Source organism: Chelonus insularis, unplaced genomic scaffold (assembly GCF_013357705.1).
Source record: "Chelonus insularis isolate UGA/USDA-ARS -01 unplaced genomic scaffold, ASM1335770v1 contig_72_pilon, whole genome shotgun sequence".
NCBI classification, from domain to species: Eukaryota; Metazoa; Arthropoda; class Insecta; order Hymenoptera; family Braconidae; genus Chelonus; species Chelonus insularis.
In genome coordinates, this window is record NW_023276729.1 from 773,631 (window position 1) to 801,064 (window position 27,434).

The 27,434-nt window shown below is 30.3% G+C and overlaps 1 protein-coding gene across 1 annotated transcript in view; it reads right to left on the minus strand.

The window, feature by feature from the left end:
• inaD (inactivation no afterpotential D) overlaps positions 1-25,664 on the minus strand; it is a 649,339-nt gene extending 623,675 nt beyond the window's left edge. Inside the window, exon 1 of the mRNA XM_035090055.1 lies at positions 25,540-25,664. Within this exon, the coding sequence (XP_034945946.1) occupies positions 25,540-25,566 (27 nt within the window). The 5' untranslated portion in view covers positions 25,567-25,664. The remainder of the gene's footprint in view (positions 1-25,539) is intronic.
• Positions 25,665-27,434: the final 1,770 nt, after the last annotated feature.

Consider the following 27,434-nt stretch of genomic DNA (forward strand, 5'->3'; position numbering starts at 1 on the left):
CTAACTTGGCGTTTTACTTGATTTCACATGTTTTTTTGATCTTACCTTTTTTCCATTTATACTAATTTTACTTGAATGTGGACTTGGCGCCAGTTTTTACAGGCATTCCTAGATGCCTGTTTTGTGCGGATTTCACTTCTTTTTGAAGTGAAAACTTCTTTAGGCGCGTTGGAGCAATTTTTAGTAGGGGACAAACTTGTAAGTTCACATCACCAAATCATCCGTGTTACTGACATAGTAACGTTGATATAATATCTATAGCTATGGAGTTGAAGCGTTCCTCTTGAATAACAGTAGAAGTATATATATACATATATATATATATATATATATATATATATATATATATATGCAAGCGGACGTTTGGTAACATTTTGTGCGACCAAAGTGGAAGTTTGGTGACGAATTGGAATTTTGGTGACTGTCACCAAACTTCCCTACAACGATTATGGAAGTTTGGTGACAGTCATCAAACTTCCAAAATAATTTTGAAATCTATAAAAAAAAGAAAAGTAACAGAAAAATACGATAAATCTCGGATATACGGTTAAAACCATATAATATAATGAGTTCTGTTCTTCAAGAATCTAAAAGGAGCAGAATAACTGAGGAAATATCAAAATTTGTTACAAAAAATAGATTTATGACAATTAGTTTTTTAATTTTTTACCTAATAACGGATATTGAAGATTAAAACGTGAACGTTATATATAATAACATCCATGTATACATTTACCATAGTACACTTGTAACAAAGTTATGTACCATTAATGTTCCATTTATGTAGCATAAGTTATGTATTACAAATAAGCATATACATAAACATATAAGCAACATCACTAAGTTATGTAACAAAATATTATATCCAATGCAAAATAATTCATGTATCGCAGTGTCTATATAACATATGTAACGTAAGTTACATTACACTGATGTTATTTCATTTTATTGATGCTATGTTACACTGAGAAAACGGCTGCGACATAACATAAACATAACATAAGAGTCACTGTTGTGACGTTTTTTTCAAAGTAACATTGTTTGGTCACGAGGACATAATATAGCCGTCACAATTGTGACGTTATACTACAATCACAATGCCATGTAACTGATGCGTAACATAGAAGTAACAATTAGGTACATATCATAAAACTCAAATTTGATATAATTGTTATGTCACCTATAAGTCAAAAAAGTTACGTAACTTGTTACTTCCTTGTTATATCACATTTACATTCTGTGTTCACTGGGTAACTCCTCCAGTTACAGGAGCACTCTTACTGATGATGAAAGGAAATGATCGTAAAACTCAATTTCTGTTCTTTTACAACAAATGGTATGTTACGAACAAAAGAAGTATGTTTATATCCATTTTACACAGTGGATAACATTGTTTCAGTAAAAGAAAAAATTTCCCGTTGAAAGATCTCAAATATATTGAATAAATCCTGTTTTCAATTGTTTATAACAAATTTAATTGTTATAAACAATTCACATTAACAAAAAGTAGCATATAACTTTCCGAACAACCCCCTCTACATATCTGTTAAATTTGGTCGCAATCGAATTAACCGTTTTGGAGATTACCCCGAACAGACAGATAGACACCAGAAATTCATATAGTAGTATATATACGTGCAAGTGGAAGTTTGGTAACATTTCGTGCGATCAAAGTGGAATTTTGGAGACAGTCACCAAACTTCCAAAAAAATTTTCTTCTTCAAAATAAATTTTTTTTTTCAATAAGGTTACTAGAAACAACGCGCGCTCTCTGAGCGCGCTGTCTCAAGACAACATCGTTAAAAATTATTTAATTTTTATTTTTATTTATTTCGAAAATTTAAAAATTTATAACAATTTTAGGTAGTTCCTATGCTACATAGGTGTATTTTCTGCTCTTTTATTACTCTGCCAAGCCAGTTTTTTATTTTTCTGAAGTAGAAAAAAGTTCAACAAAATAATGTCTCATAAAAATAGTGAAAAATATGATATTTCAATAAGACATTATTTAAAGCCAACCACAAAATTTATAACAATTTTGGATATTTATTATAATTGTTTTTTCTTTCAATCATCTAGAACATCATTTTATCCATGATTCCAAATGAAATCTATTAAAATCGATATGCAACACGCGGGAAACACTTTTTACTTTTTTTAATCATATTCTTTTGTTGTTATTATTCGACAAACACTTATTTTTCATTGATCATTTAAAACTTTTCTTTACCAATAATTCCTAAAAAAGTTTATTTAAATCGATATACAACACGCGGGAAACATTTTTCATTATTCAGAACATAGATGTCTCTTGGTTAGGCAAGAGAGAAGGAAATATCACGAGGTTAACGTGAAAGAGAGTGATTACAATACGTAACGCAAGAAAGAGGGCACTGTAGGGAGCCCAATGTGAAAGAAAGTGACAAAAGACACATTCAGTAAGAGAGAACACATAATAGAGCGCTCGATTAAGTACAGTGAAACAGCGAGCGAAAAAATCTTGAATAGCAGAAATATCGCTGTTAGGGGCGTGGCTTATTTATAACTCCGTTAATGATTAATAAAAAATTCTCGTTTAACGTTTAATTGGAAGCTCATGATATAAGATAACTACCTATTAAATATGAAATCATAATATGTAGCAATTATGAAGATATTTGCATATAAAGATGCGTTGATGACGTCACACAAAATTTTTCGTGTATAGAGTAGTCGGTAGCCTCGGCGCTCATGGGGGAAAGAGCGCGCTAGTGAGAAAGAGAGAGAGAGGGAAAAGGTGAATGTGCACTTGGCGCCGAGTATCTACCGCTACTCTAGATCTATGAGGTATATTTGAATTTTTCTAACGCATAATTTTTTCTTTTACTAAAATGAAGTAACTAACTATATCAAGTGAATAAACACACACTTATTTCGTTTATAACATTTCTATTTGTTTTAAAAAATGGAAGCGGGTTCTATTTGAGGGGTTTTTTTTATTTTTTCCACTGGGAAGTTAGTCGTGTGGACCTTTCAGGTCGCACCCAGACCACTGCAGAACACTGATATTTTGTATATTTATTACATACACCAAATATATTAGAGATATATTCTAAATACATGCGGAATATATATTGAATATATATATAAGTATAATTTATTCACATTAATTACATACAATTTATTTATAAGAAAATTTGTCAATAACTAAAGCGATTTATTAAACAGATAATCAATTTAATAAAAGTCAAATTTTCTTGGCAAAAAAGGATCTAAATCAAGAATCCATACATGCATCAATTGTTGATAAATCCAAACAACAATTCTAATAATTTTGTTACTAACCATCGTTACTATTCAGATTGTCTTTGTGTTGATTCCTCAATTTATTCAATTTATTGTTGATTGCAATATTCATTTTGACGTCACTATAATCTTCATATCTATTCTTCAACACATCTAGAATAATTATATTTATTACTACTTTATCAGATACTTTTTACTCGTTATTACTATTTATTTCCCATTACTTTACTTTTTCTGTTCAGAACCAGAATTACGCTATATTAAAAAAATAACTAAAATTATGTACATTTAATTGCTGAAAGTTTTTTTGGGTCTAATGCTTCATGTTTTATAGTCCTTCCAGCAATTTTACATTTTCCGCCTTTACAGTTACTTTTTAATAAAACATCTAGATCAAATGTAGCCATCATCGATGATATTTCCATAGCTGTAAATGTTCTTTTATCTTCAGCACAATCTCCATAGAAATTACAGCTTTATTACCAGGTCTCCTATTTCAATTTAATTATAAACTATACATTAGTATACAATAATTAATTTGTTAAATTTACAACAAACAATCTCTTTTTTAAATAAAATTACTTCGTGGATAGATATTGGTCTAGCATAATTTTCTTCTGATGCAAATTTCATTGATAAGGAAGAGTTAACTTGATTTAAATTTTGATTTTTACATTCGATCTTTTCAATTTGTTTATGTAATATAGTAATTTTCTCATCTTGTTTTTTTATAGCTAAAAAATAGTAAAATCGTTGAGATACAGTATCTTTTAATTATGTACTTTATACACTACATAAGTCCACAATTAATTTTATTAATTAATGTAGTCATTACTCAATTTTATACAATAAAAAAATATTTACTATTATTTAACGATATTTTTGTCAAAATGATAATAGAAGAAGTGAAGACTTACAAGTAATTTTTTCAAATCTGCTCCAAAATATTTGTAGTAAATTTAAAGCTGAGTATCACTTGTGAGTAATCATTGAATAATAATTTTTTGTGAAAGCAATTAATCAACTTCTAGGTATTCCAGTTAATAAAGATATTACTTCCCTGTTAAGAAGATAAAATTAGAAGGGTCCCTTTAAAAATAGTGGTTTATGAGGAATTTAACATTCATTTTTGTAGGAAAAATATCGAGATTTTATAAAATATAAGTTAAGAATGATTTTTAGTTAATAATTACTTGAGATATCAACTACGAGTCCGTTAAAACATTCCCAACCACTTCGAGGTTTATATTTTTTATCATGCTTTTCAGTGACGTACGATTCATCAACATCATTGAGGTTCACTTTTTCAGGATTAAATTCTTAAACATTAAATCCTAAAATCCACTCAACTGGAACATTATAAGAGTATGAATTATCTACATCGTTGTCAATCCATTTAATAAGAGCTTAAATTTGTCGTGGCATAATCGTAATATTATTAATACAACTTATTGTACACAAGATTATCAGGCTATTTCTTGAAACTAACCGTTTATAATACAGAATAAAAAAAGACAATTGAAGATACTATGAAAGATTAAAGAATATTATAACTAAACATTTAACCAATTTCTAAGATGGAATAAATAAGTTTAGTAATAAATCATTGATATTACTACAATTAAATCATATGGATGTACAATCTATCGTTAAATATAAAACTTATAATTTATATGGTCATCATGATGCTATTCCTAGACCAACAAAACGTCGTTGGAGAAAAAAGTAAGAAGTAAAATAAAATATCAATGTAAAAAAAATTATTTATTTAGTTATATATTTTATTTATAAGTTAATATCACTAAATTCATAATGTAAACATTGAAATTGTGCGTGATATAAGAATTTTTTTTTGAGATACTTTTTTTCCTTTACAAGTATAGATATTTAATCATATAATTCGTTTAAATTAATTTTGTCTTTTATTTAGATCATGTTTTTTACAAAGAGAATTAAATAACTCCAATAACCAGGATAGTGAACTACTTGTGAGTAGTTCTTGAATAATTATTATCATTGATGATTATGGTATCTTTGTAATTTAAAAATAATTTAATTAATCATTTTCAGGAAAATGTAAATACAATTCATGATGAAAATATCAATTTAATAGATAAAACAAATAATGTAATAGATATTATTTATAATCAAAGTATAAGTGGAGAAAAAAATTCAAATCATTTAACTTATACAGAAAATCATAATTATTGTGATCATAAGGATTTAACATTTATTAAAGAGGCGGACAAACTAGAAAAAACAGCAAATAAGAATACAACTGATATATTTACTATTGATAAATTAAGTGAATATTTATTAATAATGGCAACGAAATTGCAAAGGAAAATGAGTCATACAGATATTAAAATAGTATCCAAATTGTTTAATACCCTTAAAGATGGTTCATTCCCAATTGTTTTTAATAAATATTATAAACCTTTGTAATGAAGGTTTACGTAATCATAATGATACTTTGTTACACGTCACAAATGAGGAAAATGGAATGAAAGAAAAATCAGTTTTATGTATCATACCAGAATTTGACATAATTAACAATCTTAACATTGATTGGAGGCACTGTGTTGCTTTAGGAGTGTGTCGTCAATTTTGTAATTTATGGTTTGACCATGCAAGTAAAAAAAAAAATTTATTTCGGTAAACTAATTCTCAAAGTGGACAATATCCCATCATTCTATAAATCGTCTCTAGAAGTGTCCAGAACTCCTAGAAAAATATCTGACAGAGTGCATTGGAAAGCATATGAATGGGTGATTTGGCTACTTTTTTATAGTATGCCAACATTAAAGCCATTATTTCTACGATATATTCTTGAACACTAGAATTTGTTAGTAGAAGCTGTCTCAACGTTGTTAAAAGAATCACTAACAAAATCAGAAGTCTATGAATCAGAAAAATTATTATTGTCTTTCATTAAGAGAACACAATCCAAAAGAGATTGCACTGGGCAGCATATCTATATCTGCAGTGACAGCTATGCTGCCTTAACGGCTCTTTCGCAAGTGGCTACCTGTTCAAAACTCGTGGACCACTGCAGAAGGGTACTAAAACAAGCGGCATGCCGCAACAAACTGAAGCTGCTAAAGGTACCAAGTCACTGCGGTATACGCGGCAACACCGAAGCTGACAGGCTGGCCCGTATTGGCGCCAGCGGCGGAGGTGACAGGGGCCCAGTGGAGATAAACGCTCCCGGGGAACTTGTAAAGGCGCTGGGGGACAAGTGGCTGCACAAAAGATTCACCAGCTACTGGGCGGAGACCTCGGGGATGAGGCACACCAGAGCGTTCATCAGGAAACCCACAACTCAAGTGAGTAGGGACCTGATCGAACTGGATAAAAGAAGGCTAAGAGTGGCCGTGGGCACCGTCACAGGGCACTGGCTAACTCGACGCCATATGAAGATGCTGGGACGCGGAGAAGAATCCGCGTGCCGGTGGTGTGGTGAGGAGGAAGAGACGCCTCTCCACATGATAAGGGAATGCTCGGGGCTAAGGGAACCCAGGCAGCGCCTGTTAGGGAACCTTGAGACCGACGCACCCATCCTTGAGACGGTCGGGACGGACAGGCTTCTGCAATTTTGCTACGAGGCCGGGCTGTACCAACCCACCTAAGACCGCCTTTACCACAAGCTTGGACCCAGTACAATGGCCCCGTGGCTAAGTGCAGGGGAGGCGGGGCAGATTAATGGGGAAAAGAGAACACAATCTATTTATGGTATAGAAAATATGTCATATAATGTACATATATTGTCGCACGTAGCTCAAGGTGTGCTTAAATAGGGACCTTTGTGGACTTATAGTGCTTTTATTTATGAAGATTACTATCAACAGTTAAAAAGTTCCGTCAATAGCTCAAATGGTATTGCGGACCAAATTTATGATAACATTAGATTAAGAATTGCTGTAGAAAATCTTAAAGTTATCTGTGCTAAAAGTCTCTCTCGACGACAACGAACATACTTAGACAAATTATTTAATAGAAATAACAATATGAAAGAATTCATTTTTAATGATAATCAGCTAATGCTTGGAAGTTCAGTCAAAATTAAAAGCAATAAAAAAGAAATTGTGGCATTAATACATTCGAAAGAAAATTACAAAATAAAATATAACAAGCGTGTGAAGATTAATAAAGACATAATACATTCTATGAAATACTCTGAAAAATAGAAAAAAAAAGAAATAGCTTCACTGTAATTTTACGCAACAGAAAGATTTTTGAAATAAAAACATTTGCTGTACTAGTAGATCGTCAAAATAACTCAGGAGAAATTGCAATTAGAAATTATTTAACTCGTTCTAATCGTGTTTTAATTGAGGGTAGAAATTTAGAGCATTTAACATTATTAGAAAAAAAAGATTCGAATTTGGAAGCGATTGATATCGATTAAATTCAAGAAAAAGTAACTTTATCTATAATAAGATAATAAGATAATAAGATTTACTGTATCGTAATTCTGTTAGTAATGAATATTGTTTTATTATTCAGAAAAATAAATTCTCGTTTTCTACAAAAATTTTTAATCATCTGACGGTGATTATTAACAAAATTATTAGAATTGTTGTTTGGATTTATCAACAATTGATGCATGTATGGATTCTTGATTTATGTTGTTAAATAAATCCTTTTTTGCCAAGAAAATTTGACTTTTATTAAATTGATTATCTGTTTAATAAATCGCTTTAGTTATTGACAAATTTTCTAATAAATAAATTGTATGTAATTAATGTGAATAAATTATACTTATATACATATTCAATATATATTCTGCATGTATTTAGAATATATCTCTGTTGAGAATTAATTAATTCTCAGTTTAAATTTGCCAGCTGACAGGAACTTCGGCGGCCATCTTGGGACTGGGTCGATAACCAATCGACCAAATAATCAATATTTCTTAATCTAGTCACTCATTTGACTAATCGTCAGTGTCCCTTTTGACTAATGAAGTTCCTGTCGCAATTCTTTCACTGTTCTCGTTCACGTGTACACACCATTCACATTCTTTCCTAACAAATCTTAACGTTTTGAGTCAATCATCAGTACTAGTGCAATTCGAAGTCAACAGAAACATTCGCCAGTTCATTCTGGAGTCAACCCGAGAAATATTTCAAGACAATTCAACGTAAATTCGAGTATTTCAATTCAATTCACTTTTTGCATTGCATTGATAGGCTAACGCCACGTGCACAATCACATCTTCTTGACTTGTGAAGCGTGTTGAGATCGTGTGGGAGGTCAATAATACTAAACACACCAAGTTGAGTATTTTTGAGACATTCAATTCAAATTCAGTAATTACAATTGACATTCAGTGACTTCTAAAGACATTCATTTCTTGTATTCAGTGACAAAAGGTCATTCAGTGTATATTGTGTACCTGTTAGTGCTTGAAATAAAGATTATATATTTTTTACAAAACCTGCCTTCCGTTTTCTCTGTTCCGGCACAATCATCCCTATCCTTAAACGGTTAGGTTAATTCACAAGTTGAGATTTTCTCAACAATCTCTAATATATTTGGTGTATATAATAAATATACAAAAAAGTGGCCGAAAGTTTTATAATTAAAATATATATTTTCTATACCTGAGTAGATTTTTTATATATTTTTATTATGTAAAAAGATATATTTTCAATATAAATTATTTCCACAGGAAAACTCAATACGAAAGATCGATAGATAACGATAAATGTTTTTTAAAAATATATTTTCTTTCATCGGTAACTTTAGTTTAATTAAAGCTCGTATTGACGGTAAAACAACTCAAATTTTTCGTGAACATCTTGAGTTTGATTACTTATTACCAATTGCTTTGACGGGTATGAACAGTAATGATTTGAAAGAATTGATGGACGGAAATTAAAAACCATTTATTTTCTGCCAATTAATCGAATCTCTTATTCATTGTAAAAAATCTTCTTTGTTAGTCTTATCTAAATGTCATCTAACGCGGACCTTTTCAACAATAAACACTAGCACCAAAGACTCACCCAAAAAATGTAAATAAATTAACTGTGTCTATTTGCAGTTAATGAGCGCGAGAACGCAAAAACAAAGAAAATGTGTTTTTCAGTTCACTGCTGACCACATCCAGCTCGAAGGACCAAAATTGTTTTACGAGAACCGAAAATTGTTGCTTAAGTTAATTTATTTTAATTATTTAGAGCCAAAAGCTGGATAACTGATGAGCTACGCCGTAGAATATTGTCAAGAGAGGTGCACATACACAAAAGACACTTTTCTTGAGCTTGATGATTGTTTTATTATAAAAAATAAATGATTTATCACGTTAACAATAGCTTATGAACAATGTTAGAGCTTAACTAAACTTTATTGAGCCTGAATAGAATCTATTAAGAGCTTGAAACAATGAGTTTATGCGAAACTAGAAAGAGCGGTAATCGAACACGTGTACTTGAGCGTCGCGTGAGCGTTAATGACTGCAAACACGTTGTAGCCGGCGTCGGTAGACCTAGCACGATAATAGGACACCTATTATTGGCTAGGTTGAAGAAGACGAGCTGTAATTTGTTGAGCGCTAAGAGAAGAGCTAGGATAGGGCGAGCGGATAGGGTGAGCTCGACTGAGCACGAGCTGGGACGAGAGCGAGTCCAGCAGACAGGTTGCGATTAACCTCTCGCAACAATCATGGTAATAATTGAATAAAGATTTTTAATTTTTATAAACTATAAAAAATGGGACCCATGCTATTTATTTGAGTATTTCCAATGCATAATTTTTTCTTTTACTGAAAAAATGTTACCAACCGTATGACATGAAAGAAAACATACTTTTTTCGTTTATAACAATGAAATTTGTTATAAATAATGGACAAAAGGATCTATGAGGTATATTTGAATTCTTCTAACGCACAATTTTTTCTTTTACTGAAATGGAGTAACTAACCATATCAAATGAATAAAAACATACTCGTTTCGTTTATAACAATTTCATTTATATAAAGAAAAGAAAACAAGATCTATGCAACATATTTGTGTTTTATTAACGTGTAATTTTTCATTTTACTGAAAAAAAGTTACCAACTGTACGACATAAATGAAAAAATGCTTCTCTGTTCATAACAATTAAATTTGTTATAAATAATAAAAAAAGAGATCCATGCGATATATTTGAATTCTTCCGACGCATAATTTTTTCTTTTACTAAAAAAAAGCTACCAACCGTATAATATAAATAGGAACATCCTTTTTCGTTTATAACAATGAAATTTGTTATCTTCCATATAAATAAAATCAGAGTGTCTGTCTGTAAATCTGAGAAAAACTGCCTCAAAATTAGCTTAGCGGGTTATTCGCGTGCGTGTTGAAACGTAAATGACCATTTTTATAATTTTTGTCTGTCTGTCTGTCTGTCCGGGGTAATTTCAGAAACGGCTAAACCGATTTCAATGAAACTTTGCAGACATAAAAAAAGGACGTCAAGAGTAACATATGCTACTTGTTGTTTCTATAAATCGTTTACAACAATTGAATTTGTTATAAACAATTAAAAATTGGTTTTATGCAACATACTTGAGTGCTTCCAACGCGCAATTTTTACTTTCACTAAAATAAAGTTACAAATTGTGCAAAATGTCTAGTAACATACTTTTTTTGTTTATAACAATCAAATTTGATGTGAACAATAAAAACCGGGTTTTACGCAACATATTTGAGTTCCTCCAGAAGAAAATTTTCTTCTTACTAAGATTAAGTTCTAAACATACTACTGTTTATAACAATTGAATTTGTTATAAACAATCGGAAAAAGAATTGTCATGTCTGAATGTATATAAATTATTTCACATAATTATTTAAAATATATTTTAAGAAAAGCTAAAAATGACTAGCAATAAACTTAAGGATTGAGGTTAACGATTATTACTCAAGTGATTTTTTGAGTTTTCCTAAGATTTCGTTAAAATAGAAAGGATTTCGAAGAATAGTTGAGGAAATCATTTTTTAGATATTTCATTGCTTTTGGAAAACCCACGTGGCGAAAAGCAATAATATTTTAAAAAAAGAGTGCGTGACGTAAAAAGAGCGTTAGCTTTCCAAAAAAAGGAAAGACCATGCGAAGCGACTTGAGCGCGCCTGAAGCAAGGGACTTCTAATTATGTCACATTCGACTAAATAAATACGTAAGGTTTGATGCATCAGTCAGATGTCGAAAAAGTAAGATCGAGATCAGATCGTCGTGGAACATCTCTTGAAATAGTAAGTCTCGTTTTGTCTTGAGTATTGTATTGATAATATTTCAAAGTTTGTAAATTTTTGTATGAAGTTTATTTGATCGTCAAATTATTTTTAAATTGATATTTAAATTAATTCGCGCGTGAAAGTGAATAATTGCGCTGACTGGAACATCGACTAAGGACCAATTAATTGTAATTCATCTCGACCAGAGTAATAGGAATCATCTGTTGGTAACGTTTAAATTGTTGTTATAATTTTTCAATAATTTTCATTCAATAAAATTTTGTTATTGTTTTTCTATAAATCACACATTTTTACTTTCTATATCGAAGATTCCCTCATCCCTGTCTATTGGTCGGAAGGCTAGGACTAAAAAGAGGAACTTACAGTCTCTAAGGTCAAGCATATGGTATTCATATTGACACCTTTAAAGAGCAAAATTACATAACAGAATCTAGGATATATATTTGAAATCTTCTAACGCTCAATTTTTTCTTTTATTAAAAAAAAGTTATTGAATATGTGATATAAAAAAAAGAATTTTTTTTCATGACCATTGCATTTTTTATAAACCATTGAGAATAAGGTCATTTATATATTGTAAAATATTTGTATGTCGCTATCTGATGACTATTAGACTAACGACAGTTTGTTGAGTTAACGACGATTGCTTGACGATTAGATTGTTTATAGCAACAAGGGTAGAGTTTGTTTATCTCCAGTTTTTGACTGAGACTTGAGTTAACCGCATGGATTCTTTCTTTCTAATTAATTCCTGTCATTCTTTAATAGACTTTTTCATTATTATTTAATTTTCTGAAGTTGTTATTTGGTCTTATTTTACGTTTGTGTCAGAAAGTGATTCGTTTCGCGTGCCGTGAATGTTTTTTTTTGTGAATTCTGAAGAATATTTAAAAAAATCATGCCAAAGAGCTCAAGTTGTAGGCAAACTCGAGCCAGAAGAAGGACTTAATTTGCCGTTTGTATCGAAGAGGGTACCGATAAAAAATTTCTAGCATTAGAGATAAGAAACTTAATTACTACTATTAATAATAATAATAATGATAATAATAATTTAGAAATTCATAATTTAGAAAATAGTTCTAATAATTTGATTGAATCGGTCTCAACTTCGTCGGTTAATAATGGTTCTTTAGCGTTTGAAACCAGAAAAATTTGATGGTTCTCAGACGTGGGAATCTTATTTCCGTAAATGACTGAATTTCAAGTTCAATGTATTTTTATGTTTGGATTCTAAAGTTGATCATTTGTATCAAGAATTAACCGATTAACTATTTTGAGTTTAAAATCAAGCTGAGTTCGGATTTGCACCGTGCCCAGTAAAATTTAAAAGAGAGAGTCTCTTGTGTCCAAGTCTACGCTTTTGATGGTGCTTTTCGCACATCCTTTAGAAGCATCTAGATTGGCGTTCTCCAATCCACAGTTTTTATTAAACTTCTAATTAAATTTCAAGTATGAGAAAATAGAAACCGTTTGCACTACACGATTAAAGATCTTTTACAAATATCTGAAAAAAAATCCAATACACATGAATACTTATCTTAAGGATAGTAGTAGGATCTTCAAGATCGCAAGCAGCGCTAGTAACAGTTCGTGAAAACATTTGAAATTTTACTTTGAGAAAATTGATAAACAATAATAGAACAAACTTAACGTTGGTACTGTAGGATTGCTTATTAATAATTGTATCATTTTTTTTTCTGTTTTGTATAAACCTTACTCTAGCGGCCAATATTTACAACATATTTCTTAACAACGCATTTTTGGAAATTCTAGCTTCGAATGTACGCTCTCCTATGACCTTGACCTTAGCATATGTTGTCAAACTCAGCGCAGTGACCAAAAATATGTGCATATGGAGGTGAGTTTTCGACATAAAAGTATAAAAAACTTTTACTTGTTGTTACAGATTATTTTACTAGATGGCCTGAGGCGATTCCTCTGCCTAATCATCAGGCTTCTACTATTGCTGAGGCTTTAGTAACTCAAATATTTTGTAGATATGGTGTTCCTATTGAAAATCATTCTGATCAGGGTCGAGAATTCGGATCTGAAATCTTCAAGGAGGTCATGAGTCTTTTTGGTATGGAGAAGACAAGAACCACACCTCTTCATCCTCAATCAAATGGTTTAGTTGAAAGGTTGCATAGGACTATTCATCAGTATTTGTCCACATATATTAGTAAGCATCAAAAAGATAAGTATAAGTGGATTTCTTTATTTTTATTGGCCTATCGTTCTTCAAGTTTTGTTTTGTCTAGTTCCATAACCTTGAAATTGAAGATGAAAATTAAGATTTTTAATTTGACTAACGGACGATTAGTTTTTAAGAAATCTTTTATTGTATAGAATCACGTTTTTAGTTCAATTTAGATCATTTTGGTCTGTTTGGAGGTTTTTACCCGCCACAGGATTTTTCCCTCCTAATTTTTTTGTTTTATTTATTTTAAAGCAGACAGAGTTGGGAAGCGGCAATATTGGAATCTAGGCTGAATGATTATTAATTTGATTTTCATAATTTCGAATTAGAAATGTAATTTTAGATTTTTCATGTTATTTATTTCAGCCTAATACAATATTTTTACCCAACTAATAGGAATTGCCAGGTGGCAATTTTTTTAGAAGATCGGGAGAAATGTAAAATATTTGTATGTCGCTATCTAATGACTATTAGACTAACGACAGTTTCTTAGTTAACGACGATTAGATTGTTTATAGCAACGAGGGAAGAGTTTGTTTATCTCCGGTTTTTGACTGTGACTTGAGTTGACCGCACGGATTCTTCCTTTTAATTAATTGCTGTCAATCCTTAATAAACATTTTTATTCATTTATTAATCTGCCGAAGTTGTTATTGAGTCTTATTTTACAATATTGTAAAATGTGAGATTGAAAGAACAAATATGAAGAAAGGAAAGTTTATTAAATTGACAGATTCAAATACAGAATCTTAATTATGTCGTCTAATGTCGGAAAGTCTCAGTCACAAACATAAATAAACGAACAAACAGTCACGCGTTGTTATCAACGACTTCTGCCGTTTGTCAATCAATCAATAGATAGCCACACATATATTTTGCACTTCTCCGATCTTCTTAGAATTCGCCTCCTAGAAATTCCTAATAGCTGGATAAAAATATTGGATTAAGCTGCAATAAATTAACATACAAAATCTGAAATTTAACTTCTTATTCAAAATTATTAAAATGAATCAAGTAATCAAAAATTCAAGGAATCAAGCAGTCAAAATTCAAATTTTCAAAAATTATTCTTCCCTTCCTCATTTTCCTTTGACAAGAATCCAGAAGGTAAGAAATAAGAATCTGTAAGAGCTAGAAATGCCAAGAATCTAGGAGGCCAAAGCGAGGAAGATTTAGACAGATTTTAAAAATTACTGCAGCATCAAAGATAATGATAAATTTTCAATTTAAATTCAAATTCCTTTTCTTATTTAATTAAATTGTCTCACTTATTGGAGTACATTTCTCCAAATTTATAACTAACTACGCATTCTATTCATAAAATCAGACTCTTACAACCACTTAAATAATAAATACAAATTATCCACCTTGCAAGAAATTTCCAAAAACATGAGTTCAATAGTCTAATTAACTATTAGAACTTCATACGATGCTATGTAATGCAATGAGATACCACGAGGACTTTGTTTAATAGAAAGAGCATTACCAACATTAATTGTATGTTGGAAAATTTTACACTCCTCAATATCAAAATAATTTTTTGAACAAATGTTTATGTTTTTCAATAATCAAGTTTCGAAACGTATATTATACAGAATTTCCTCAAATTTGTTAAACAAACCTGATTTCACAAAAACATCCAAATCCATGTGATATACACATTACTTAATCAGTAAATACAATTTTTAATTGATTATAACAAATTCATATGTAATTGTTGAAAGTCATATTTGGTTGTGAACAATAATGTCTAGTCAACATTGACTCAATTTTCAGATGAAATCGTTATTGTTTGACTTAAACTTACTTTAGAAGATGTTTATCAAACATTGGATAAGCCGTAATTGTTAACTATAATCTTCTGTTACAATTTAAAAGCAAATATGTCACCTACATTTTTGTATCAAATTTTCAATGTAGCTCATAGAAAGTGCACACAGTAAAAATAAAAATTTTACATAGATATTGTCAATTATTTACATTTCAGTTTACTTTTAATACGTTCTTTACTAGATGGTGTTATTTTCATGGCTAATTAATATACATCGACAAAGTATGTATTTTTCCAACAGCTATCGGTGCCTTGGGTAGTTTTCTATAAAATTTTCATGTTGCTATTGCTGTACTATTACCTGCGACCTAGTTTTGTAAATTGTTATTCTTCTTCAGTCCTAAAATAATGAATTTTAACTTTTTCTACAGACAACGTTGTTTGCAGCATTGGAATGTGATCGCTCTGTGTCATATTGGTTTTTTTTTCTTGCATTTTGGTTTAAGTCTTTCAACTACATTATTTGAAATTAGTACAAAATCTGCACTTGTTTAACATCAATCTTCTTACTTTAGTTTTTCGGCAATCAGATAACAATAATATAATTCTGGATCCAAATAGTTCTTCCGAAGACTTTTGTAACCTCAACAATCACAATACTTTACATAATTTTGACACTTCAGAAAATTATTAAATATTTAAAGTTGTTGACACTGTCACAAATCCTAACTCTACTTTAATATTTTTCAACACTCCGAAAGATCTGAACATTTCTGAAAACAATTGTTATATAACAGACAACTTAGAGAATTTTGAAACTTTCAAAGCTCTTGACATCGTTACAAATTCTCATTCTACTTTAGTACATTCGAACACTGTAAAAGATTTAAATATTTCTGAGAAACATTGTCATTCAACAAGTATTTCAGAAAAATTGGAAACTCTTACAAGTCTGGACACTGCCATAAGTTCTGATAGTACTTCAGTAGATTCTCACACTCCAAAAATCTGAATATTTTTGAAAAAAAATATAATTCGACGAATACAGAGGCTGTATCTGTATCAATAGATACTGGATGACAGACGAAAAGCAGTGGAAGATCGTAAAATAGTCAGGCATGTAAAGTTATGTTTTGCACTATTTTCTGTTGATTTCTTACCGTTTAATTATTAGTGACGTGTGGCATTGTAGGCGATTGAAGTGTCATGGAGAAACACATTAGAAAAGTCGCAACTTAAAGCACAGCTTGTCGTAAATATGATACAGGTCATCCGAAACTGGATCATGATTGTCGGAAAAACTACGATCGTAGTTCAAAGTCCATGGAACCTGATATAGCTGTTCAGCTATTAGTTAACAATAAAGTGTCTTGAAAGGAGAGTGCGAAGATTCAAGTGTTAATTTGAGATGATGATTTATCAACCATAGCTGTGTTATGATTTTTGATCTTTAAAGGTGTTGATGTCAAAAGATGATTTCCTCAACTATTCTTCAAAACCATTTCTTTTTTAACGATATCTTAGGAAAACTCAAAGGAAAATAACTTGAGTAATAACCGTTAACCTCAGTCCTTAAGTTTTAATGCTATTTATTTTTAGCTTTTCTTGAAATATTTTTTCAAATAATCATGAGAAATAATTGAAATACATTCAGACATTACAGCTGCAGTCATGGAAAATGTGGTAATTCGTGTCAGTATCGAGACTTGGAATGCGATTATGAACATTAAAAACTTCCTACAAACAAACTACAAAGGCAATAAATCTTTGTCTGATTTGAAATTGCGATCGGTGTTGACTGAGCTTCTATTGAAATTTGCAAATAATGCTAACGAATTAGCTCTGTGCGAAAGTTCTCGAAGCAACGAGTCTTTTAACAATATTATTGCGTCAAAACATCCAAAATCACGTCATTATGGCTCTTCATAAATCCACATATTTATAAAACTTACAGATATACATTTTTTCTTATTAAATATAACAAAAAATCTATAACTCAAAAACTATTTTTTATTTTTTAATGAGGCCCATTTTTAATCGAAAGAGTATAAAAAATTACGAGATACGTGTCTTTACGATTTTCAAAATAACGATAACGACAGTAAACAAAATCGCAATTTCAAAACTTACAATCGTTATTGAATAATTATTAATAGTCACAATAATTACCGAATCAAATACGTCGTAATTAGAGACTGAATAGTTTATGATTAATTAAAATATTTTTTTTTGTTATTATCATGTGAACAAACATGAATAATTCTTATCACAGTCATTGATAAACTACTTTTGAGGAAAATTATTTCTGTAATTGTAATGTACGGATTATTTAATGCTAGCACTTCGAATGAATGTGACTGATTCTGATTATTTGAAAAATTGTAACATTATTTTTTCGCATTCATCGTTAATACTGTAGTGAATAGATATTTTCGCATCTTGTATTCATTAGAATTCTGATGGATAGTCATTATTTTATATGTGTATAAAATTATGTGCTTGAAATAGAAATATTATTATCTTTTATTTTTAAAATTGCGTAACACTCAATAGCTGAAAATAAATGTTGACTCCCTTAATGTTATTCGGATACTTTTAACAATATTTCAAATTATGAAAATTATGGTGACACCTGTAAATGATGCTAAAGAATCACTTTTAACGAATATTATTAAATGCAATGAATGGGTATACTGATGTAATGTCTGAATGTATTTTAATTATTTCACATAATTATTTAAAATATATTTTAAGAAAAGCTAAAAATGACTAGCAATAAACTTAAGGATTAAGGTTAACGATTATTACTCAAGTTATTTTTTGAGTTTTCCTAAGATTTCGTTAAAATAGAAAGGATTTCGAAGAATAGTTGAGGAAATCATTTTTTAGATATTTCTTTGCTTTTGGAAAACCCACGTGGCGAAAAGCAATAATATTTTAAAAAAAGAGTGCGTGACGTAAAAAGAGCGTTAGCTTTCCAAAAAAAAGAAAGACCATGCGAAGCGACTTGAGCGCGCCTGAAGCAAGGGACTTCTAATTATGTCACATTCGACTAAATAAATACGTAAGGTTTGATGCATCAGTCAGATGTCGAAAAAGTAAGATCGAGATCAGATCGTCGTGGAGCATCTCTTGAAATCGTAAGTCTCGTTTTGTCTTGAGTATTGTATTGATAATATTTCAAAGTTTGTAAATTTTTGTATGAAGTTTATTTGATCGTCAAATTATTTTTAAATTGATATTTAAATTAATTCGCGCGTGAAAGTGAATAATTGCGCTGACTGGAGCATCGACTAAGGACCAATTAATTGTAATGGATCTTGACCAGAGTAAAAGGAATCATCTGGTGGTAACGTTCAAATTGTTGTTATAATTTTTCAATAATTTTCATTCAATAAAATTTTGTTATTGTTTTTATATAAATCACACATTTTTACTTTCTCTACCGAAGATCCTCTCAACCCTGTCTATTGGTCAAAAGGCTAGGACTAGAAAGAGGAATTTAAAGTCTTTAAGGTTAAGCATATGGTTTACATATTAACACCTTTAAAGAGCAAAATTACATAACACTGATATCGAAATGATGGAGGAAAATTCATTACATTTTGAAGAACCGTATAAGGAATCCATGAACCAAAAGTGCCCGATGGACCATGTACTACTGATAAAGAGATCTTAAATCATGATTATAAATTGCGAGCTGTTGAGTATTGGCAAAGTGGTAAGGCAAAGAATTTAAATATCGATAGTGTTAAGCAAACATTGCTAGGATGATCATCCATGATTCTGATTTGAAAAAATGGGCATTATTAGCTAAAAAAAATTTACAATTGGATGATCTCCGTTTTCAAGCATCTTCAACGTAGATGCTACCATTCAAAAGAGCTCATCGTATTGTTTCTCGTATAACTAACAAATTCATATTATCAAAAATGATTGAAGATCGTAAAATATGGAAACAATTATCAGAAGTGTTCATTAACGACGTAAAATCAAAAATTCAACCATATTTAACATATATAATTCTGATTAAAGTTATTTTCAATTAGAAGTACATTCAGAGAGGACTAAACCACCGGATAAAGAAATTGAGATAAAGATCATTTTTTAAGGGGCTACTGGACAAATTCAACCATCAGACGTTTTTACGTTTAGAATATGGAAAAATTTTGTGAGACATTTTTCAGACAGTGTCCTATTACGAGGAGATGATTTAAATTTACACTTGAGAGATAATATTATCAAAGTACAATCACTGACTCATAAGCAACCCTCATCTCCGCGATACATTCATCTTTTCCGTTATTCATGGTTTAAAAGTAGTTATACATTTATTAAACCAGATGAATTTGAAAATCCAGTCGATTTCGCATTTGGAGATAACTGTAAATCTCATTGTGAAATTCCAGGATGTTAAAATATTGTAATTATCTGTTGTGCATGGTGTAAAAAGTCATTGCGTCTTGAACATTTCCACAATGATTATGATGTAATCGAACATGAAATTGGTCTCATTAATAAATGAATAATAGTTTTTGAGTTATAGATTTTTTATTATATTTAATAGAAAAAAATGTATATCTGCAAGTTTTATGAATATGTAAATTAAGGTATTTTCATCATTTTTTATGTTGTTTTTAGTGTATAAGGTCGTTTTGGAAAATTTCGATGAGAAATATGTGAAAATTAAAAATTACCTGTATAGGGTGTCAACTGTGGGGATGATTTTTACCCTTTCGAAATGTTTTTCCGCTGAAAGAAAAAATACGTGATTCATCACTTTCGACGTAGATTATTATATAGAAACCTCAGCTAAATCGACGGTGACCACCTTGCCAGGTTTTCTTGTCAGTTATTTGATTATCGTGTAGCCTCGGTTCTAAGTCAGAAGAATATTGGAACATTATATGTCATTAGAATTTATGAAAATTTATCAATTTCTTCTGGTAAATAAACAATGAAATTCAGAGACAATGTTCTGACTTGGAGGGGCCCAAGTCATTTAGTCGGGAAATAATCAAAATTGTTTAATGCCGGACTTGTCCACCGGTGCGTCAGTCAAGTCACTGGACCAATCATCGGGAAGTGTTTCCCTCATGGCGTCGACGCCATAGTGCCTCACGGACAGCCACACATACATCACACACTCGAACAACTCAGGTGTATAGTGTGCCTGTTGCTATTCACTGATTGAGAATTTTTGGTGACAAATCAACTATCAGACAATTCATACAGTGTACAAAACAGTGAATTACAGTCAACTCACATAAAATTAGTAATTATTGTTCTCTATTGTTCTATTGTTCTAAGTTAAGTGTTATTGTTTAATAAAATCTATAAAAACCATACAATTTGGTGTTTGTGAACTATTTTCAGGAACCTTCTAGCATCCAACCTTTTTTCTTATTATTACAGTCCATTATTTTTTAGTTTTTCTCATCCGGCCCGACTCGAAGTCAGAACAGACAAAAAAGATAAAGCTCCGAAAAGAAGTAGCTAAAATACTTGAATTCAGAAAAAAAGGAATCATTTTAGAAAAAAATCATTGACTTTGGCAGCTCAAGAAAGGAAGGAAGGAATATCATATGAAAGTTCGTGTAGATTGAATGATGTTCCTGAAATTATATGGGATTCCCTAATCATCATTAAGCTTAATTACTATTTGGTACATAATTGACAGATAAATTTACACCCTTTTATGTGTATCTTGGAAATGCAGGATTTGGAAACAGATGGTTTTGGAAGATCAGTAGAAATTTATCAGATTAGCATTAGTTGAAATATGAATCTTTTCTAAGATAATTAAAGCCATCAATACATTCGTCGTTCTGTTTCTTAAGATTGCAGCTTCTTATAAAAATAAAAATTTCAATACTTATATGATACCATCTCAAGGAATAATGCTTAAAGCGAGTGATATTACTGGTTTAAGAACAAATGACTGATAATTGTTCTTAAAAGATCAAAAACTTTAAATTGAACCTACAAAAAAAGGTTTTCAGGGCTTTAATTTATAATTACTAAATATAGGAAATAAAATAATATTAGTCGCACACAATGCATTTTTAAATAGTTCATATTATCTTCAAATAAAAGTAAACTAATTCACGTTTATGAAACTAATTTTTATTATAGCTTTGATGCCCCAATAATCCTACAACAAATGTCGAAATTTGGTTTGCTAGAAGAATTAATGATGGTTACACAAGGAATTGCTGATACATTAACTATTTTTAAAAATAAACTAGAAGCTTATAGGAAAGAAAAGAAACAAAAATTTACTCTAGATGCTGTCAGTAAAGATTACTTGAATCCTCCACGTATTAAAGGAGCTCATAATGCTATCTATGATATATTTATGCTAAAAGAGCTTATAAATACTTTGGAGATTTTCAATTTGACAATAGAAAGCTGTGTGAAAGCTGGTTCTAAAATTTGAAATAATTTTCTAGTTAAACCAGTCATAAACTGTAAAAAGAAACAGATATAATTTAGGAAATTCATCAAATAAAATTCCGAAAACAATGAAAGGTGAATTAGCATCAGCAGCTATTTCAATGAGCGTTCTACAAAAAGTTCATCAATCTGGAGAAGATGCAATAAAACAGAAGATGCTACTGGGTGATGAAAATGGTTGTAAACGGATAATCAAAAATAAAAGGATTCTTTTTAATATTTCAGGAGCATTAAAAAATAATAAAGATGCATCAATTTTCTGATCAAATTAAAAATAATTCATCGATCAAACTTGCTCTAACTGAATAATATCAACTGACAAAATATTTTTCAAATAAATGCATGGAAAGATTACACTTTTTTTTTCAAATTCCATATTTTATATAAAAAAATTTTTACGAATTGTTAATCTTTCATAATAAAAGTATAATAAAGTTTCGTAATGATTTGAAATATGTTTAATTAATATATTTATTTCTGTGCGATTTAATTTTATTTCAATCTAGCGTATGAACCTCTTAGCGTATATATACCTATATATATATATATATATATACCTATATATATATATATATAGTAAAATAAGACCAAATAACAACTTCAGAAAATTAAATAATAATGAAAAAGTCTATTAAAGAATGACAGGAATTAATTAGAAAGAAAGAATCCATGCGGTTAACTCAAGTCTCAGTCAAAAACTGGAGATAAACAAACTCTACCCTTGTTGCTATAAACAATCTAATCGTCGTTAACTAAGAAACTGTCGTTAGTCTAATAGTCATTAGATGGCGACATACAAATATTTTACACTTCTCCCGATCTTCTAAAAAAATTGCCACCTGGCAATTCCTATTAGTTGGGTAAAAATATTGGATAAAGCTGAAATAAATAAACATGCAAAATCTAAACTCACATTTCTAATTCGAAATTCTAAAAACCAAGTTAATAATCATTCAAAATTATAAAGATGAATCAAGTTATTATTCAGCCTAAATACCAATATTGCCGCTTCCCAACTCTGTCTGCTTTAAAATAAATAAAACAAATAATTAGGAGGGAAAAATCCTGTGGCGGGTAAAAACCTCCAAACAGACCAAAATGATCTAAATTAAACTAAAAACGTGATTCTATACAATAAAAGATTTCTTAAAAACTAATCGTCCGTTAGTCAAATTAAAAATCTTAATTTTCATCTTCAATTTCCTTTCCTTCCTTCATTCTCATTAGGAGGAACCACTGGGAAGAACCATTAGAATCCGAAGAGTAGAAAATGCCAAGAACACAAGTTTATATTCTTTACCGAGAAGACCTTTTAAAACTATGTTCATAAGTTTAACGAAGGTGGCCGGAGCATTACAGAAACCAGAAGGAAGAACCCTAAATTGCCAAACCTCATTCCAAATACAAAAAGCAGTTTTAGATCTATCCTCCGGAGCAACTTCAACTTGCCAATATCTACTTTTTATATCAACGGTAGAAAACCATTAAGCACCAAGTACCATATTCAATATGTCTTCTTGATGAGGAATTGGTGTTAAATGCTTAACTGTGACATCGTTTAATTTACGATAGTCAACATGAAATCTAATTTCATCACCTTTTTTTTGGAACAAGAACAACACGGAAAGCCCAAGGCCCATTACAAGGTTCTATTGTATTCTGTTGTTTCATTTCTTCCATAACAGTATTAACTTTTTTCCTGTAACGCAATAAGATACAACGAGGAATTTGTTTAATAGGAAGAGCATTTCCAACATTAATTTTATGTTGTAAAATTTTGCACTTTCCCAAATCAAAAGAATTTTTCGCACAAATATCTATATTCTTCAATAAAAGTTCTTCAAAGCGAAATTTGTCATTGACATCCAAAAATTTGGAAGATCTTTCAAACGAATCTAAAACAAATTCTGAAAGTTTATTCACAGAAAAACTAATTTTATTAATTGAAGCAACTTCATTACTTTCTGAGAATTTTTTATCAAGAAGATCTTTGAAATCAGTAAATAAACTAGACTTGATTAAGAAATCTAATCCTAGAATATATTCTTCTTCAATTTGAGCAAAAACAACCTCTAACTTAACCTTAATATTGGAAATCTTTATTTCTACAGTCCTAATAAAATCAAAATCAAATTTATCACCTGAAACTGCAAAAATAGAATAAGAAATAGAAGAATTATTCGAAACAATTACCATCCCTTTAAACAAAGAAGAATTAACAACCGTAATATCAGCAGCAGTATCAATTGTCATAATACATTTTTTGCCATCAACTTCTCCTCTGAGTAAAAGTTTCGGTTTAGAATCAGAAGAATAAGAAAAATCAATTGAATTAATTTTTAGTTCTGACCAAATTTTTTTTGGATGAACCTTCACCGGTAGACTCATTAGAATTATGAATATTTGATAAACTAGTTTAAACAGCTTGAAGAACTTGACGATTCTTCTTAGAATGTCCTTTTTCAATGGAATTTTGATTTTGAGAATTCGACCTAAAATTTCCTTTAAACAAATTATTTTTATAACCTTTTTATATTAATAAAAATTTTAATAAGAAAACAGTAGAAGCAAAGGACGTAGAAGTATCAGAAACACAGAGAAGAAGGAAGGTAAGGAGGTGAGCTTTAAGGCGCATGCTAAGTAAGCACAGGTGAATCCTACGTGGGAGACTTCTAGAGCTAAAAAGATTCGCCGGACACTAAACAAAAGGAGAAGGGAAAAATTGCATAGATGATTGTAGGAAATTAGGGCTAGGCCTAAATAATTAAATTAATCACTTTCAACTACCTGATTTCTTACACTCCCACTTACACTATTACTTTCCACACATATCATAAAATATATCTACTATCGCGTACTTTTTTTACACTTTTATGTCGAAAACTCACCTCCATATGCACATATTTTTGGTCACTGCGCTGAGTTTGACAACATATGCTAAGGTCAAGGTCATAGGAGAGCGTACATTCGAAGCTAGAATTTCCAAAAATGCGTTGTTAAGAAATATGTTGTAAATATTGGCCGCTAGAGTAAGGTTTATACAAAACAGAAAAAAAAATGATACAATTATTAATAAGCAATCCTACAGTACCAACGTTAAGTTTGTTCTATTATTGTTTATCAATTTTTTTTTTCACTTTTTCTCAAAGTAAAATTTCAAATGTTTTCACGAACTGTTACTAGCGCTGCTTGCGATCTTGAAGATCCTACTACTATCCTTAAGATAAGTATTCATGTGTATTGGATTTTTTTTCAGATATTTGTAAAAGATCTTTAATCGTGTAGAGCAAACGGTTTCTATTTTCTCATACTTGAAATTTAATTAGAAGTTTTTACCGTTCTTTCTAAATGGAGACTCTTTAAGATAATCTGTCAAAAAGTAACAATCAGGCATGATAATACACGTTGTTTCCAATGGATGGGTATTTAACTTTAATGTTCGATATTATGTTCCACTTTCTTTAATATAAACAGTCAGGTAAAATTAATCATGTTCCGTTTTGGTGAACATATTGTACGAAATCAATTCATTTTAAAATGCATAGATACACATCTATTCTATGTTTGATGTTTAAAATCGAAATACTTACTGATATTATAAAAGATTGTACAACCATTTTAATGGCATTCTCAGTCTTTTTTATTACTTCAATAGCATTTTCGTAAGTACAGTCTCTCAAATTACAGTCATTTACTTGCAGAATGCGATCACCTACCTGGAAATACAAGAAAAAATTTTCAAGATTACTCTATCTCTATTCATTTATAAGAAAATTCTCATGTCATCATTCAAAAAAACTTAAAATCGAACGAAAATTGGCATTGTGTGCTCAATAGAATTGGTTTGATTGTTATTGGTGGTCGTACTTGGAACAACCACCAATAATGATCTAAAAAATTAAATCTCTTTTTGCATGTGTATTTTCTTCCCGACTACTAGTTAAATTAATTAATTCGTTTATTTAATTTCTAGCCTCAGCTTTCTCAGTCTCATCTAATTACCATCTAATGCATACCTCTCTCTCTCTCTCTCTCTCTCTCTCTCTCTCTCTCTCTCTCTCTCTCTCGTAGCTAAGATTTTTCTACAGTATATATAGGTATACAACAAATGTATGAATTGAAAGACTTGATGGTTTAATATTTTTTACACGCTAATATTCATACAAAATATAAATTATATATTTATCACTTATTTTTATTGTATGCCTTAAATGGCACTTTTTATAACACTTCTATTCAAGATTCTCTTTTCATTTCCTACATTACCATTCTTCTTTTCCTTGCACTGCCTTATCCCGCATCACTTCCATATCAATTTCACTCGCACTGCTGGACACACTATTTTACATGCATAGTATGCCGGGTTGCGTCTGCAACCGACTTATGCCCTAACTGTTGTATCACATTTACACAAGGACACAGAGAAATTGCAGAAAACCTGTGTTGATACAACCAGCTATTCGAGAAGATTTTCTCACTCACAGTGGTCCGAAAAAAATCATATAAATAATTTTTGTCTCAACCGGGCCTCGAATCCGCGACCCATGGATAATAATCGAATGAACTTGTTTTCAACCTCTAATTAATTATTTCTGAGATATAATTTACATTATACATAAATCATCAAACAATCATTCATTTATTGATTATTCTAGTATCTGTAAAGTAATAAATCCGTAGTGGACTGATACAGTGATTGATCGTTTTTTCAGAATTTTAATCAAATTTAGGAGCGAACATACGTTCATAGAGAGATATAAGTTATAGGAATCTATTCGGAAGGAAGATATTTGAGATCTTCCATCAATACATTTTCGCTTATACTGAAATCATGTTACTTACCGTGTAAAATAAATAGAAACACACTCTTTATATTGATCACAATTAAATTTGTTTTTAACAATAAAAAACGGAATTTATGCAATTCGAGTTCTGCCAACGCCCAATTTTTTCGTTTACTAAAAAAGAGTAACTAATCATCAAGAGATACGATAGTATCTCGTACACCAAGCATGAAACGCCGCCGTCTTGCTTTTACGTCACGACGAAGCGCTAGTGTGTGTATACAAATTATAAGATCATTTTTGCAGGGTATAATTTTTAAAAATAAAATATTTTTTATATTCTAACATAAAAATACGCTGAAATTGATAATATGCAAAGAAAGTAAATATTGGCTTTAGATTAAACATATGATTAAGTATCATCATTGCTTCATTCATAATATACGACATTGAAAAAGTTTCGTTGCGCAAAAATTGAGTTAAATGAGAGTTTATTCATGAAGCAATGATACGTTTTATTTATCAACTTGATAAATCTTGGTGATCAGAGTTCTCGATTGCTATGAAGTTCTCTCACTTAAAAATTACAGAGTTAGTAACAAGTTATTCTTGCTACCGCGCGAGTATACAAATAATTCAAGTATTTTCTGAATAAGTTTCGACTTTTTTCAATATTCATTTTCAGTTGATGTATACAAAAA